Consider the following 16,563-nt stretch of genomic DNA (forward strand, 5'->3'; position numbering starts at 1 on the left):
ACACACACACACACACACACACACACGCATATCCATCCATACATACACAGACACAAGCAGACATATTTAAAGGCCATATGTCTGCTTGTGTCTGTGTATGTATGTATGGATATGCGTGTGTGTGTGTGTGTGTGTGTGTGTGTGTGTGTGCGCGAGTATATACCTATCCTTTTTTCCCCCTAAGGTAAGTCTTTCCGCTCCCGGGATTGGAATGACTCCTTACCCTCTCCCTTAAAACCCACATCCTTTCATCTTTCCTTTTCCTTCCCTCTTTTCTAGCGAAGCAGCTGTCAGTTGTGAAAGCTCAAATTCTGTGTGTGTGTTTGTGTGTTTTATTCATTGTGCCCATCTACCGGCGCTTTCCCGCTTGGTAAGTCTTGGAATCTTTGTTTTTAATATATTTTTCCCATGTGGAAGTTTCTTTCTATTTTATTTACATCATCATTAATTTGAACCCAACAATTACGTTTGTTATTGTCTCTGTTGCATTTCGAAATCTTCTCTATCATCTTACTTTCTCTTTTTGTTTGTACAAGTAGTTTCACTTTGTATGCATCTTCCCTTTTTCCGTAATCTACCATACATTTTATCCTGCCTAGTTATACTCAATAATACGTAATTTACTTCCAAACCATAACCTAAAAATTGGCCTTTAAATATGTCTGCTTGTGTCTGTGTATGTATGGATTGATATGCGTGTGTGTGTGTGTGTGTGTGCACGCGCGAGTATATACCTATCCTTTTTTCCCCCTAAGGTAAGTCTTTCTGCTCCCGGGATTGGAATGATTCCTTACCCTCTCCCTTAAAACCCACATCCTTTCATCTTTCCTTTTCCTTCCCTCTTTCCTGACGAAGCAGCCGCCGGTTGCGAAAGCTCAAATTCTGTGTGTGTGTGTTATTCATTGTGCCTATCTTCTGGCGCTTTCCCGCTTGGTAAGTCTTGGAATCTTTGTTTTTAATATATTTTTCCCATGTGGAAGTTTCTTTCTATTTTATTTAGATGAAATAATAAAGTAGCTAATTTCACTGTAATATGCCATTACAAACATCTCTCATTGTGGTGACGTAAAGACCAGTGTGTTGGCTTATTTTGTGTGGTTTCACTACGCTTTCTCTTATGGAATTATCTTCTGGGGCTTTGTACCTAAAGTAAATGAAGTGTTTATTCAGCAGAAGCAGCCAGTAAGAATGTTGCATAAAGTTTAGAAGTCTTCTTGAGGATCTTAGAATTTTTATACTAACTTATCAATTCATCTATTATTCATAATAAAAATTGGATTCGGCTGATTTGTGATCTATACAGTCATGACACAAGACACAAAAATAATTTTCATGTAGATTTTGCCTCCTCATTTTGGGGTCCGGAATAGATTTATGTACTCTGTCGGGAAGGTATTGACAAGCTACATCCAACATAAAGCAAGAAGCTGGAATCCTGTCCAATTAAAATAAAATAAAATAAAACATATGTCACTAGCCACTTTTTCTAACATTAGTGGATTATTTAGATTCAGGGATTGAAAAGTTGTAACTACTTGGCAAGTAGCAGTGTTGATTATAAATCACCATGATAATTGGAAATGCACTGTAAATGAGACTTGGTATTTGCATATATAGGGAAACACCGACTTTGAAAAACATTGTAATCAAATAACATTAAGCTACTAACTGGAGATAAAGAGCACCCAGGTAGTAAAACTGAGGAGAGGGGAGGTTTTTTCAGAGTAGCAGATTTCTAACTAATTTACTGGATTAAATGTAAATGGTATAAGTACGAATGTCATTAAGCAGTATAGTGATAGTTTGTTGTTGCAAAGGACATGCTGTCCAGAATTGGTTTGCCAATTGGGCAAAACCTTTGTGACCATTGAGACAGTCATTCCACTGATGGACCAGGTTGAAGATACACAGTTGGTAAAACATTGTGTCCTGCTGAAGAAATCCATAACTGCCTGCTGTACATCCTCTTCCAACAGGAATTATCAACACTTCAAGCCCTTTTAAGGACTGAGATCATGGTAATCACATGGGGAGAGATGTGTTACTGTAATTTCTGCGTTATGAGACTTGTGATATAGGGGCATAATGTGTCTAGTTGCAACCAGCTTAGAACTTGGTACACCATTCCATAATGGTGATTTTTGACAGACATGCTGCCCCATGCACGTTCTTGATTCTCTGGTTTTTGTCATTTGATAGCCAAGTAAACAATAATGGCATGTTCATTCTGTTTGGAAATATTTGTTAATATATAAAACATTCTCAGTATTCTTGCCGCATTAGTTCTGGATAAATTCTCGAGCTTTCGACGATTACCTCCATAGTCATCGTCAGGAGCTGCCTGTCTTCACTGCTGCTGTGGTAGCCTCTATATAGCCGAATATGGCTTCTGATTGGTCGGCTTATGATTGGTCAGCAATTACGTACTGCTGTTGCATACGGTGTCACTGTGTGCGCCGGTGGCGCCACTGCTTCCGTTTCAACGTAAACCTTGGAAGGAACGTCTCTGCTGCTTCTCCGCATCAATCGTTCGTTTCCATGCACAGCTCAGATGGTATCCGCTTTCGCGTTTGAATTTATTTTGGCTCATTCTTATTTCAACAGTCTCCTTTATAACAGAATCCCAGTACGTGGAGGTATGGGACAGAATTTTAGTTTCATCGAACAATATTTTATGTTTGTTCGTGAGGCTGTGCTCTGCAATTGCCGATTTCTCCAGTTCTCCAGTTAATATGGCGTTGGTGTTCTGCACAGTGGTCGGAAATGGTACAGATCATCTGACCTATATAACTGCTTCCACATTCACAGGGTATATTATAAACTCCAGGGACCCTGAGGCCAAGATTGTCGTTAACAGGGCTCATCACCTCCTTAATTTTCTTAGGAGGACGAAAAATCGGTCTTATACCTCGTCTACGCAGGATTCTTCTTATTTTGCTGTAAATCGCGCCACAAAAAGGAAGAACCGCAATCGGTGTTTCATCCTGTGAGTGTGCAGCATTTTCATGTTTCCTTCTTTTGGAGAACGCTGCCTTTATATCATGTGCACCATTCTTTTAGAACATGTTCTTCAGATGGTTAATCTCGGACCTTAAGTGGTCTGCATCAGAAACACTTTTGCCTCTATATACCAACGTGTTCAAAACGGCTCTCTTCTGAGCAAGATGATGTAAACTCTGTGCATTCAGGTATAAATCAGTATGTGTTGTCTCCATCACTGGCTAACTTTTTTATGGAGAATTTTGAAGAATGTGCATTAAATTCGGCTCCCCTCTGTCCATCATTGTTTTTTCATTATGTTGACGATACATTTATGATCTGGCCACATGGCACAGAAGCTCTCAAACAATTCATGGAACACATGAACAGCATACATTCGAATATCCAATTCACTGTCGAGATGGAGAAGGAAGGGAGACTGCCTTTCTTAGACGTTTTAGTACAACGACAGGCGGACGGGCGTCTTGGCCACTCTGTATACTGTAAGCCCATACAACATTTGTTAATAACATCATCATTGTTAACTTTTCTGCATTTAGCGCACGCACATTGGAATGACTTAGATGCCATGCTAATCTCTTGCCTGCATGTCGGTGTTTCATCAGAGTTGCACAGTGTTGCACATACATTGTGCCAACACCCTCAAATGGAAACTTTTTGATTATGTCTTATAGTTTAGTATACAGATTAAGTTTATTGTCTTTTGCTAAAGTGTAGTCTGATTAGATCCATATCCTCGAAGGTTCTCCTTCTGTATGGTATCCATGGAACATTATTAACGAATAACTTACAGAGTGTGTTATTGAATGAAAATGGTTGTTAATAGTGATCTTGTTTTAGGTACACCTGTCATTATTGACAACATTCGTACCAGATCCTCAGAAGCACTGTTAGATGCAGCAGATGTAGTAACACAGCGAAAGTGGGAAAGAAGACCAGCATATCGCGGAAAACTGATGCCCGCCGTTCTGAATCCGTGGGCTGCACCAGAGAACGGTAATCACTGTCTACTGCACTACAGTTTCCACAACAATTACTTTGCACTGGAAGTATTTCATTACTTGTATTTAAATAACTTTCACACACCTGAGGAAAGATTGGTATAACATTAATTGTTCTATTGCTTCTTGATATAACAATTTTATATTTAGTTACCTGCCTTGAAACCAAGGTGGTGTATATAAACTTTTTATATAAAAAACTGTTTACAACACTTTTGTACCTAACAAATTATCACATATACTCTCTAAAGTGATTTGTGTGAATTACCTCATCAAATGTTACAACACTGATTTAGAAATTGATACATTTCCTCATTTTTGGATAAGTCAACTCGTTTTTCTCCTTTCTATTACTGCTAAGTTAAACCTTACCAGTTTAGTGTCATCCATTGTCATATGATCACAAAGTAAGGTGAGTACAATACAACAGTCAGTTTATATTTTGAATTCTAAACAATAAATCATCATTGTCATTGTCTTTATTTTGATTTCTTCTCTACATCCAACTGTGAAATAGCATCAAAAATGATAATGTAAGCTGAAACATAGGATAATTAAATTGCACCAAAGAATAAATAATAGGAAGTAAATGAAATCTAAAAATAAATTTATGATACTTACACAACTCTTTCAAATATCCTGGTATTCTATATACTTCACAGGGCATTTGCTATTTGTGGTGGTTGTTTCAAATAGTAATTAATTTTAGATTAACTATGATTTACACAACCACAGTACAAGACAGAACAATACTTTCCATTTAACTCTCCATGCATATCCAGTATTCAGAGTGAGGTTACATATTCTAGTGCAAAGATTTTTCACTGAGCTAACATTTGACATGAAGGAAAAGACTGAGCATCCTGGTTGACAACAAACAAAAACTGTTAAAGTGAACTGCAGTTATGAGCACATTGTACTGGGTGAAATACACAGAAACATTGGAGGCATACAGTTAATACAAACACTTCTAAGTTCTGCATAACACATATAGGTTGCAGCCAGCTGAAAACAGAGTCTGTACAGTGTTCTGAATCAAAGTCAAAGCTGTCAACAGATAGCGGCCAGCTCATCGAATGTTCTGTCTAAGCGATCACAGCAAATAATGGTTGCTCTGAGGTGTGGAGGCATAGTCATAGAGAGCCGGTGGTCACGAGATCCCACCAGATGATGAGATATGTGCATCAGGGACGTGGCTTCTTCTGAGAGCACTGCCTGTGGTGACTGCTTGCAGGATGTGACAAACTTGCTGTTGAGGGCAGCAAGTATGGGACAGTCTGTAACAGTTGTGATACCTCCAGGTTCAAATGGCTCAAATGGCTCTGAGCACTATGGGACTTAACATCTATGGTCTTCAGTCCCCTTGAACTTAGAACTACTTAAACCTAACTAACCTAAGGACATCACACAACACCCAGCCATCACGAGGCAGAGAAAATCCCTGACCCCGCCGGGAATCGAACCCGGGAACCCGGGCGTGGAAAGCGAGAACGATACCGCATGACCACAAGATGCGGGCATACCTCCAGGTCTCTGTGTCACTGTCAGAGATGGTTCCAATAGCTCCCCTCCCAGAGATGGCACATAGTGGCAGAACTGGCTCAGTTTGTGTCTGCTCTCCTTCGGATGTGGGGGTGCCATTGCTACAGCTGGGTACAGAAGGGTCCGTATCTTGTCATCGATGACGTCATGCCGGATAGAAGCCGACACGGCAAGGTCTGTGCCACTCACAGAAGGCAGATGTGTGGCTGCTAGTTCTGTAACAGAGAAAGTTGGGTGTGCTGTAAACCAATCAGTGGCCCATCAGTCACTGTTGGCCTATCGTCGGTGGGGTGACACATTGTACGAACCAGGTGGGCATGCCATTTCTGGTTCAGGTGGCATCTCTAGAGCTGGCCCTCACTGTACGATCCCCAGATGGTGGTTGTAACCCAGGTTGCTCAAACTATTGCACCAATCTACACCAGGGAGCCTGTCTGATACCACTGACAGACTGGAAACCGGGACAGATGACAGTCTAGCAGTGAGAGTGAAATGAGGAAAGTCTGAGGCTGCCTCCCTCAGAGCAATTCAGCCGGGCTCTTCCTGCAAATGGTGTGGCCCTGCTGGTGGCCAAGAAGAACATAAGGGCATCTTCCAATGACCCAGATTTTGCCACAGCCCCCATCTTCTCTTCTAAAGTTCACAACATCTGCTCCAGGTGCTAGTTGGATTAGTGGTGGAATAGTGCTGTGAGAAGGTTTTGCATCCCTTGCTGCTCACAGAAACAGGACAACTAGTTGTAGCCAAACTGGAGGCCTGATGGCCATCGGAAGGCCCTCGATTGCAAACATTTGCAAAAGGGTTGGGGTTGGGTTGTTTGGGGGAAGAGATCAAACTGCAAGGTCATTGGTCTCATCGGATTAGGGAAGGAAGTTGTCCATGCCCTTTCAAAGGAACCATCCTGGCATTTGCCTGGAGCCATTTAGGGAAATCGCGGAAAACCTAAATCAGGATGGCCAGACGCGGAATTGAACTGTCGTGCTCCCGAATGCGAGTCCAGTGTGCTAACCACTGCACCACCTCGCTCGGTATTTGCAAAAGGGCCCTGATCACGTTAACAGTAGCAGTGGAGCATATGAGGTTGATATACATAAATTTAGAGTTTGAGTCCACCACTATGAGCCACATTTATGCAAGAAACGACAACCGAAGTTGATATGGAGATGCTCCTGAGGCAAAAACACCTTGGGTTGATGCAGACTGCTGCTGAGCACACACGGTGCAGCACCCTACTGCGACCTTGATGTGTGACTGGGTGACAGCTGTTTTGTGTGGGATATGTCTCAATGAGGTGCACGTTTGAGTGCAAATACTTTGGGACACAGAGCTGGAGGAATGAGAACCCTAGGCTATTGTGTTCCTTTTAATCTTAATGTAGCTGACACTATCTGGTTCAATATATGGATTATATAATTTATAGTTAAATCACCTCCTCCAGATGCCATTTTCTTCCACTGGTCCAAGAGATTGTTTCAAGACCTTGCTTCCAAATTTGCTCTGTTGCTTTTCATCAAAGTTTGTTAATGTTCATGTTTCAGCACCTTATATGAGCACCAGCCTTACTAAAACTTTATACATCATAACTTTAGTTTTCCTGAAGCCTTTCAGTGTCACACATTTTCTCAACAATGGAGGACTCAGTGGAGACCTCAGCAGAAGTCTGCATTTTCCTCTCCTGGAAACATTCCACCTTGTAGCCTTTTTAGAAATGTAAGTTGGGCAACAGTTTTCTTCATGTAAGGGCAGAGGAAAAAGTTGCTCGGTGCCATCTCAGGAGGAAGGCAAAATGTGACCTGTTCAGAGAAGCAGTATGTTTGACTGTGTTCACTGCAGGAAGACTTGGAGCACTGTTATGGACCAAAAGCACCCCATAGAGCAGCATTCAGTGACACTTCATCTCAACAGCCTTTCTTACCCTCAGTAGGAGCTTTCAGTAGGGTTGTCTACAGATGGTTTACCCTTTTCATACATAATCTGTTAGCACCACGCTGTGGCAATCCCAAGCAGCACCCATGATCACCTTGCCAGATGATAGTTGAATTCTCACCTGTTTCAGTAGTGGTGAGTATGGCTGATTTACTTTTTTATTAGGTTGTTGCATAGGCTCATATCATTTTCCCCTAAGTTTAATAAACATGACAGATACACATAACAGAGTATTTAATCCTCAATAATATATTCTCCTTCACTATTTACAACTGTCTGCCAACATTAGGGTAACTTTTCAATTCCAAGGCTGTAGGAATCTTGTGGTTTTGCGGTGATGAATTTGTCAAGCCATGTTCAGAGTGCATTTTCACCTGGAAAGTAATTTCCTTGAAGGTTGTTCAATAGAGAGTGGAAAAGATGAAAATCTGAGGGCGCAAGATCAGGTGACTAAAGTGAGTTTGGAATGACTTCACTACCCAACTGCTATATAGTCTTTTTTGTCAGTTTAGCAGAATTCAGGTGGGTGTTATCACGGAGTAGCATCACTTCATGCAGTATTCCTGGCTGTTGTTCTGAGTGCAGTGGCAAAACATCTCAGTTTTTGACAATAAACATTAGCAGTTGTGGTTACACCTTGGGAAAACAATTAATAGTATCCACACCATCGCTGTTCCACCAGATCTTGTGAATGCACGCAGATCTTCATATGACAAGTTTCTGCTTTGTTTGAGCTCAACCATTCCTTTCTTTTCCTTCTGTCAGCATAAAGACACCATTTCTTGTCACCAGTAGTGATACAAGGTAGGAATGGGCAGTGTTGTTCATGAGCCAGTTGATAATGCACAAGCAGAGGTACGCATATGGCCACCTGCTCATTTTTGTGATTTTGGCTAAGAGTATGTGGTACCCATACCCCAAATTTCTTAACCGTCCCCACTGCAAGAAAATGTCACTCGGTAGTGGAATGATCACAGTTGATCACATTTGCCAGTTCTTGAGTACACTGATGTGAACTGTTGTGGATTACCAATGTGCAAAACAAAAACACTATGAACTTATGTATCAACCTAATATTTTGGGGTCATAAAGACACACTCAGCACTCACTTGTGGTGACTAGGCAGCAAAGGAATCCATCAACATTGAAACTGCACAGTTGCTATATTTCCACTGCTGTCTCATTTTGGTGGGCTTTTTGAAAGGGTGCGAGCAGTCACAGAACCCAATTGGTGGCAATTTTTTTTCATGTTCAAAGCATCAAGCAAGATTTTGATTTTGAATTTTTCCACTATCACCTTGATTGTGATACACAGCACTGTGAGCACTGGCATCACCATTTGTCTTGTGATTCTTTGTTCATCAAAGAAAAATGGTCTGCCATTTCATTCCTTGACATTTGGACTTGTTTGACCTTGGCCCCTTTGAAAGGGCACGGCTGACTTCCTTCCCCATCGTTCCCTAATCTGATAGGATTGATGGCCTCACTGTTTGGTCCCCTCCCCCATAATAAAGCAGCCAACTAACTTGTTTGACTACATTGGATTTATCAATGCTATCCAACCACTGTGTCATACGATGCTGCATTCATGCTGTAAGGCTTGCCTAGCAAAGTGTGACTTATGAATCATTCCTCTCCAGTGAATGCTTCCCCCTCCAACTTGACAACCTGTTCACTGCCGTCACAGCCTTGTCACAGCCATAGCCATGCCCGCCAGTTGCAGTGACAACACTCATCCTGGGTTATGAGCCCTACATACTCCATATAAGCAAGCGTAAATTCAAATTATTTACGTTATATCTAACATTTGTTGAACATGCTAATTCTGAAAAGAAAAAGTGAACCCTACAGTTTCTTGTCAAACTCTGAACTATTTGAGTTTATCTTTTTATTCAAAGATTTAAAAACTTCTGAGGAAATAATAGAACTAAACTGTTTTGTGAACACACTAATGATTTTTGGAAGGAAGAATTTTGTCTCCATATACCGTGTCACCTACCAAAAATTGCTTAAATTTTCAATGAAATAGTAATGAATTTCCTCACCATATTGTATCCATAATTTTTGTTACCTTCTTCATTGCGGACAGTGTTCTAACGTAGTGTTTCCTTATGAAAAACATGGTGAAAAGTTAAATAATTTATTCTGCTTTTTCACAACTGACCAATGAAGATATTTACACTAGCAGTCATTGCTGGTTTAGTGCCACTACAAACTGTAGAGAATTTCTGAAAACCACCAATTCTGTAACATAGTTCTCAACACTATGAAAAATATCAAAAGCTGTTGCTCCTAGCGACAGAACTGAAGCAAGTAATTCTTCTGCACAGAAAAGTAGTCTATTATTGTGTGACTAAAAATTAATTGTTGACTGTGATTTGTTCGATCAGTATTCTCAACCAATAGTTTGCAATTAAATTGTTTAGTTTCCTTCTATGCCCCACACCAAGAAATATATTTTTAACAGCATTACGTTATAAAGCAACTATTCTTAAATATTAGTGACATCATCATTACCAAATGCTTTTGCCATATTTGTTGCACATTCTTTCTGAGTATGCCAGTACCAAAACATTTTTGATTTTTTCTGAGTACTGTGCATACCACATAATACTTGATGGTTCAGATAACTTCTGTCTTTCTGTTTTCAAACAATCTGCTAAAGCTCAACATCTGTCACGAGAGTAATGCCCATGTGTTCCTTCAAGGAGTGAAGTGAAATTGTGAGCAAGACCACCACCTTTGTTTTGACTTAATTGCTTTTTACATATTAAGTGTTCAAGTTTTTCGTCAGTATTGTATACAAAAAAACTTAAGTTTACAATGTTCATCCTTTTTAACATTCTCAAAAATGGTAATAACCATAGTAATATCCAGAATCAAAACAGAATAATAGTCACAATGGCAACCAAAATGAGAATCATAGTGATAGAGAGGTATTAAGGAGAGTGAATCTAAATAAATTTCCGAGAGCAACAGATGCATGTTAAGGTGTGAGAACATACACTTTGAGGAAGTGTTCAAAAGAAAATTCTGCCCCCCATGACCACAGATAAAGAAGCCTATCGTATGCTGTGGTGTGATTGTGAATACACAGCATGAGTAGAGTTGGAGGGGGAAATGCTCGTTGGATGGAAATGGATCGCGAGCCACAATTTCCAGGACTGCCAGATAGTTACATTATCTCAGTATAGACTGCTGTGACATTGTTCCTCTTCAAATGGAGAAAATTAATTACTACATGATACTCCACTTTATTAACCTTCTGTACCATTTTATTTTGACTTATATATATCGGCCTTCTGCACTGTGGCACAGGAATTTCAGTTGCACTTAGACTACAGACATGTATCTTCTAATGAACAAAATATTAATGATATTTTTTAAAGAAATGATTAAAACTTTTGGCTAGTGGAATGCTGTAATTTATTATTTGACTGTTTTATTTTATCCCAATTCCTCTTTTAATTATTCCCTGCATATATTTAAATTCACTACCAAAATAATTATTGGTGTTGGACACTATGCAGGGTTTGTTTACAATTTTTAAATCACTTTCCTTACGAGAGAATTGTGTTTCTTGTTCTTAATATGAGGGTTGTCCACAAAGTAAGGTCTGTTTGATTGTATAAAACAAGCATGTACAGACACAAAAAAAAATATTGTACAAAAATATACAACTGTTAAGCCACTTTTCTACATAGCTTCAGAAATTTTGTAGGCACTTGTCATAGTATATGCCTTCTTCATAGAGGGTTGCCACCTGTGTATTCAACCATGTGGTAACATGTTCTTTCAGCTCGTCATCATCATTGAAGTGTTGACCACCAAGGACAGATTTTAGGTGTAAGAAGAGATGAAAGTCACTAGGAGCGAGGTCTTGGCTATGCGGAGGATGATCAAATGCGTCCCAGTGAAATTCCCGTAAGAGTTGTTTGGTCACATTTGCCATGTGAGGTTGGGAATTATCATGGAAAAAAACACCTCCTTTTGACAGTAATCCTCAGTGCTTGTTCTGTATTGCACAACGTTATTTATTAATGGTCTTGCATTTATTGTTTGGCCTCGTGGTAAGAAATCAATCAGCAAAATGCCTTTTCTGCCCCAAAAATTGATGCACATGACTTTTTGAGGTGCCAAGATTTTCTTAGGCTTAACCTTCATCGGGGATGAAGTGTGCCTCCATTCCATTGATTGCCAGTTTGTTTCAGGGGTGTCGTACAATACCCAAGTTTCATCCCCTGTGACTATCTGAGAAAGAAAACCATTGCCTTCTTCATTGTAGTGTGTCAAATACTGAAGTGAAGTTTTTGTCTTGTGCAGTAAGAATTTTGTGTACCCAAAATGAGCAAAGTTTTTAAAGTTTCAGTTTTTCAGTAATAGTTTCATGAATTAGTGATCGTAAGATTTGTGGAACTTCCATAGCAAGAGCACTAAATGTAAAATTAAAGTTGTGCTTAATCTTCTCTTCTCTTTGGTTGTCATCTACAGCACCCTTACAGCACAGTGCTACGTTGATGATATTCCATGCCCTGTTTTGTTGCCCATCATGGCAAGCCATCCTGGACTTACATTTCAGCAAGATAGTGTCTGACTACACATGACAAGACTTTCTACTGTTTGTCTTCCATGCTTGCCAAACTCTACCTTGGCCAGCAAGTTCACCGGCTCTCCCTCCAACTGAGAATGTTAAAAGCATTATGGTCAGGACCCTCCAGCGGTCTCAGGATTTGGTCAATCTAATGTGACAGTTGAACAGAATTTGGCACTATGTCCCTCAAGAGGACATCCAACAATTTCTTGTAACAATGCCAAGCTGAATAACTGCTTGCATAAGGACTAGAGTTGGACCAATGCATTACTGGCTTGTCGAATTTGTGAAGCTCTTCCAATTCTCCTGAAACTTTTTTTTTATAGAGAGGAGGGGGAAGTCCTTTGAAGGAGATAAGGACTCAACTACGTGAACAACACACAACATTTATTATCCACTCTTTCAGCACTTCCAACTTTCTTATGAAAGTAATGCCACTCTAGTTGAGTCCATTAGCAACAGAGCACAAGTTAATATTTTTCAAGGATAGAGAAGAAATTATTGGTAGCCTTTTCAAATGTTTCCACATAGTATTGAACTTAAGTGATTCAGGGAACCCAGGTAGAACCTAAATTTGGATAGCTTTCAGAGATTTGGGGCCACGTTATCCTGAGTGCAGGTCTGCATCCTTATGCACAGTGCCGTCTTGCTTGTTGGAACTTATGTATAATTTGGATGTCACAGGGTCAAAACAATAGTAATCCATGCAACTGTAGTTACATTACCTGTTAAAAAATGTAATGGCATAATGTTGTTCACTTACGGCAAAATTCTGTGAAAATACACCATACATCTCTACAAAATTGTAATTTATCTTTGGGTAGTCTGAAATAAATGTTGTACATTAAAAGCATTACACCATTTTCAGCTATATCAAAGGATGATAGAGTGTCAACAGTGTTGTCAGCTTACACAAAATCTGTACCTCTTCAACGTCGCCGCGAAGAAGACCCAAGTAAAAAAGACGCAGATGCCGTGTCTGTTTCCATATCAGAGACTGATACTGGAGACATAGAGGTAATACATTCACTGATTAAACCATGTTAGAAAAAAATCAGATGTAAATGTTGTTAAATGCTTATTTGTCACAATTTAAACTGGAAATTTTTTGTTCATCTTTACAAACGAAATTATTTCCCAAAAATAATATAAATTACAGATAATTTGTTAGCCTGCTTACATGTGTCAAATCATAAATCTAGCTATAACTATGCTGACTGTCTTGCCTAAGTTTCATCAGTATCTTTTCTGTGGTGGTTTGGAAGAAATTTTTGTAATGTTGAATTGAACTGCATTGAATTTTTTCATGGCTGTAAAGATTTCGGGCCATCTTAGGCATTACAAGGGTCAAAGAAATTATGGTGAACCTATATACAACACATTATTAATTGTTGTGGCATTACATATGACAATATAATTTGTGAAGTAAATATTTACAAACATTAAAATAGAGTATGCAATATGTTACTGATTACTGATATTTCACATCCTAATTTTTAGTACACTAATAGACATGATAAAATCGCACCATTTTCTTGGCCTGAATTAACAATTCATCAGCTTCATAAGGACTCAGTTCCAGGAGAATTTCTTCAATTTTTGTTTTGAATTATTGATCTCGTAGGTCACATGTAAGAGCCTGTCATACTGTTTCAATATATCAATACTGTTTTCATTACAACATTTGGCTGCTCTGCCTATACCTGTACATGGCACTTCATGAATAAAGTGTGCATTGTGCACTGTTGTATTCACTAATGTCCAGCCAGAGCACAACACAGTTTATATCAGTCACTCACCTTTTGTTGGTACATAGGCTGCAACCACTCACTCTGCACACTGCAACAGATTTTACCTGAAAGAAGGGGCAAATCATTGTTAAGGGTCAGAGGATCCCAGCTACACCAGAAATATTGTGCTATAATTTTATTCTGTCTATTTTTTCAAAATAATTTAATTGGATAGATAAAAATATCTACTCACCAAGAAGCGGCAGGACACCTACATAGAAGGACAATTGTAATTAGGCAAGCTTTCGGAGCAAGTGGCTCCTTCTTCGGGTGGAAGGGTTGAAGGCGAAGGAAGACTGATAAAGGAAGAGGATTGGAGAGGTCTAGGAAAAGGGGTATATTTTGGGAAAATCACCCAGAAATGCAGGTCAGGGGAGACTTACAGCATGGGATGAGAAAGAAAGACTGATTGTTGGGGACTCCATCAGACAAGGTTTGAAAACCTGAGAACCTAAAGGTGGAAGACAGGGTAATATGCAAGACAGACATTACTGCGTACAAATCATGCATGAATTAATAAAAGTGAAAAGCTAAGTGCATTGTACATAATAGAGGTGGGACGGGGGTAGTGAAAAATAAATGGGTAAGACATTGAAAGATGTAGAAAACTAAAACTGGGCAAAGAAAAGAGTAGTTACTGTGAAGAAATGCTGAGATGGGAGATATTAACATAAATAAAGGCCAGGTGCGCGGTGACAAACAAGTGCATGTTGCAGTGCCAGTTCCCACCTTCAAGTTCTGAGGAACTGGTGTCTTGGGAAAGAGTCCATATGGCGCATGTGTTGAAACAGGTGCTGAGGTCATGATTGTCATATTGTAGAGCACACTCTGCAACAGAATATTGTGTGTTGCCAGAATATACCCTCTGCCTATGCCCATTCATCCTAATTGATAATTTGATGGTAGTCAAGTCAATGTAAAAGGCAGAACAGTGTTTACATAACAGCTAGTACAAGACATGTCATTTCACAGGTGGCTCTCCCTTTGATAGTATATGTTTTGCCAGTTGCAGGGCTGCTATGCATGGTGGCAGGAGTGTGCATAGGGCAAGTCTTCCAGCGGGGTTGGTCACAGGGGTAGGAGCCATAGGATATGGAGATGGGTGCAGAAGGAGCATAGGGTCTTACAAGAACATTATGGAGAATGGGAGGGCAACGAAAATCTATTCTAAGTGTTGTAGGCAAAATTTCAGACAGAATGGACCTCATTTCAGGGCATGATTTTAGGAAGTCATGGTCCTGTCAAAGTAGCTGATGAATACATCCCACACCAGAATAATACCAAGTCACCAGTGGTGTGCCTTGAAGCTGTTTTTTGGGGGGGGTCAGCTGTTCTGGGATTGGATGTGAAGGCCTCGGAAATCTTCTTTTGAACTAGGCTGGTGGGGTAATTACTTGCAGTGAAGGCCGAGGTGAGAAGGTTGGTGTATTACTGTAAAGTGCCTGCATGCAAACAAATATGTTTGCCTCGAATGCCAAGGCTGTATGGAAGTGAATGTTTGACATGGAAAGGATGGCAACTGTCAAAATATAAGTACTGTTGTTTGTTGGTAGGCTTAATGTGGACAGAAGTGTGTAGCTGGCCCTTGGTGAGGACGAGATCAACATCAAGTAAAGTAGCATGGGATTCGGACCATGTGAAATTTAATTGGGAGAAGGTACTCATAGATTCCAGGAATTTTAACAGGTCAGCCTCACTATGAGTCCATATGGTAAAGATGTCTCAATGTATCTAAACAAAACCAGGGGCTGAAGACTAATGGATTCCAGAACAGTCCCCTCCGAGTGCCCCATGAAAAGATTGGGATAGGAAGGAGCCATCATGGTTCCTATGGCCATACCCCTGATTTGTTTGTGTACCTGCCCCTCAAATGTGAGGTAGTTGTTGCTAAGGATAAGGTTGATTAAGTCAGTAGGAAGAATGTCATAGGTTTGGAATCAGGTGGGCCTTGACTGACAAAATGCTCAGCAGCAGACAGACCATGTACATGGGGGATGTTGGTATAGAGGAAGGTGGCATCAATGGTGACAAGCAAGGTGTGTGGTGGGAGTGGAATGGGCATGGATTTCAGATGATCTAGGAAATTCTAGTTGTTGTTGTTGTGGTCTTCAGTCCTGAGACTGGTTTGATGCAGCTCTCCATGCTACTCTATCCTGTGCAAGGTTCTTCATCTCCCAATACGTACTGCAGCCTACATCCTTCTGAATCTGTTTAGTGTATTCATCTCTTGGTCTCCATCCACGATTTTTACCCTCCACGCTGCCCTCCAGTACTAAATTGGTGATCCCTTGATGCCTCAGAATATGTCCTACCAACCGATCCCTTCTTCTTGTCAAGTTGTGCCGCAAACTCCCAATTCTATTCGATACCTCCTTTGATATAGGATGGGAGTCCTTGTACTATGGGTTTCAGGTACTGATCAACTTGGGCAGATATATGTTAGGTGAGTGCTTTGAAGCCAGCAACTATAGGATGGCCAGGATGATGCAGTTTGTGGATTTTATGAAGAAGGTAAAAGGTGGGGATGCATGGTTTCAATGAAATGAGAAATTCTATGTATGGAGGTGTTAATCCTTGTGGGGGGCCGGAAGTTTTAAGGAGGGACTTCAGGTCAGTTTGAATCACAGGGATATTACACTATTGACATGTTTAATTTTTGTGAATTTTGCAGCGAATGAATTGTCTTTCACTTTTAACTTACATCAATTCCTGT

General features: G+C 40.1%; 1 protein-coding gene across 4 annotated transcripts in view; it reads left to right on the forward strand.

The window, feature by feature from the left end:
• LOC126293354 (uncharacterized) overlaps positions 1-16,563 on the forward strand; it is a 220,065-nt gene that overhangs the window by 113,737 nt on the left and 89,765 nt on the right. For all 4 annotated transcript variants that reach the window (XM_049986555.1, XM_049986554.1, XM_049986556.1 and 1 more), the window contains 2 exons: positions 3,841-3,996; positions 12,929-13,077. In XM_049986555.1, coding sequence (XP_049842512.1) covers positions 3,841-3,996; positions 12,929-13,077 — 305 coding nt within the window. The remainder of the gene's footprint in view (positions 1-3,840; positions 3,997-12,928; positions 13,078-16,563) is intronic.

This window comes from Schistocerca gregaria, chromosome 10 (assembly GCF_023897955.1).
Source record: "Schistocerca gregaria isolate iqSchGreg1 chromosome 10, iqSchGreg1.2, whole genome shotgun sequence".
NCBI classification, from domain to species: Eukaryota; Metazoa; Arthropoda; class Insecta; order Orthoptera; family Acrididae; genus Schistocerca; species Schistocerca gregaria.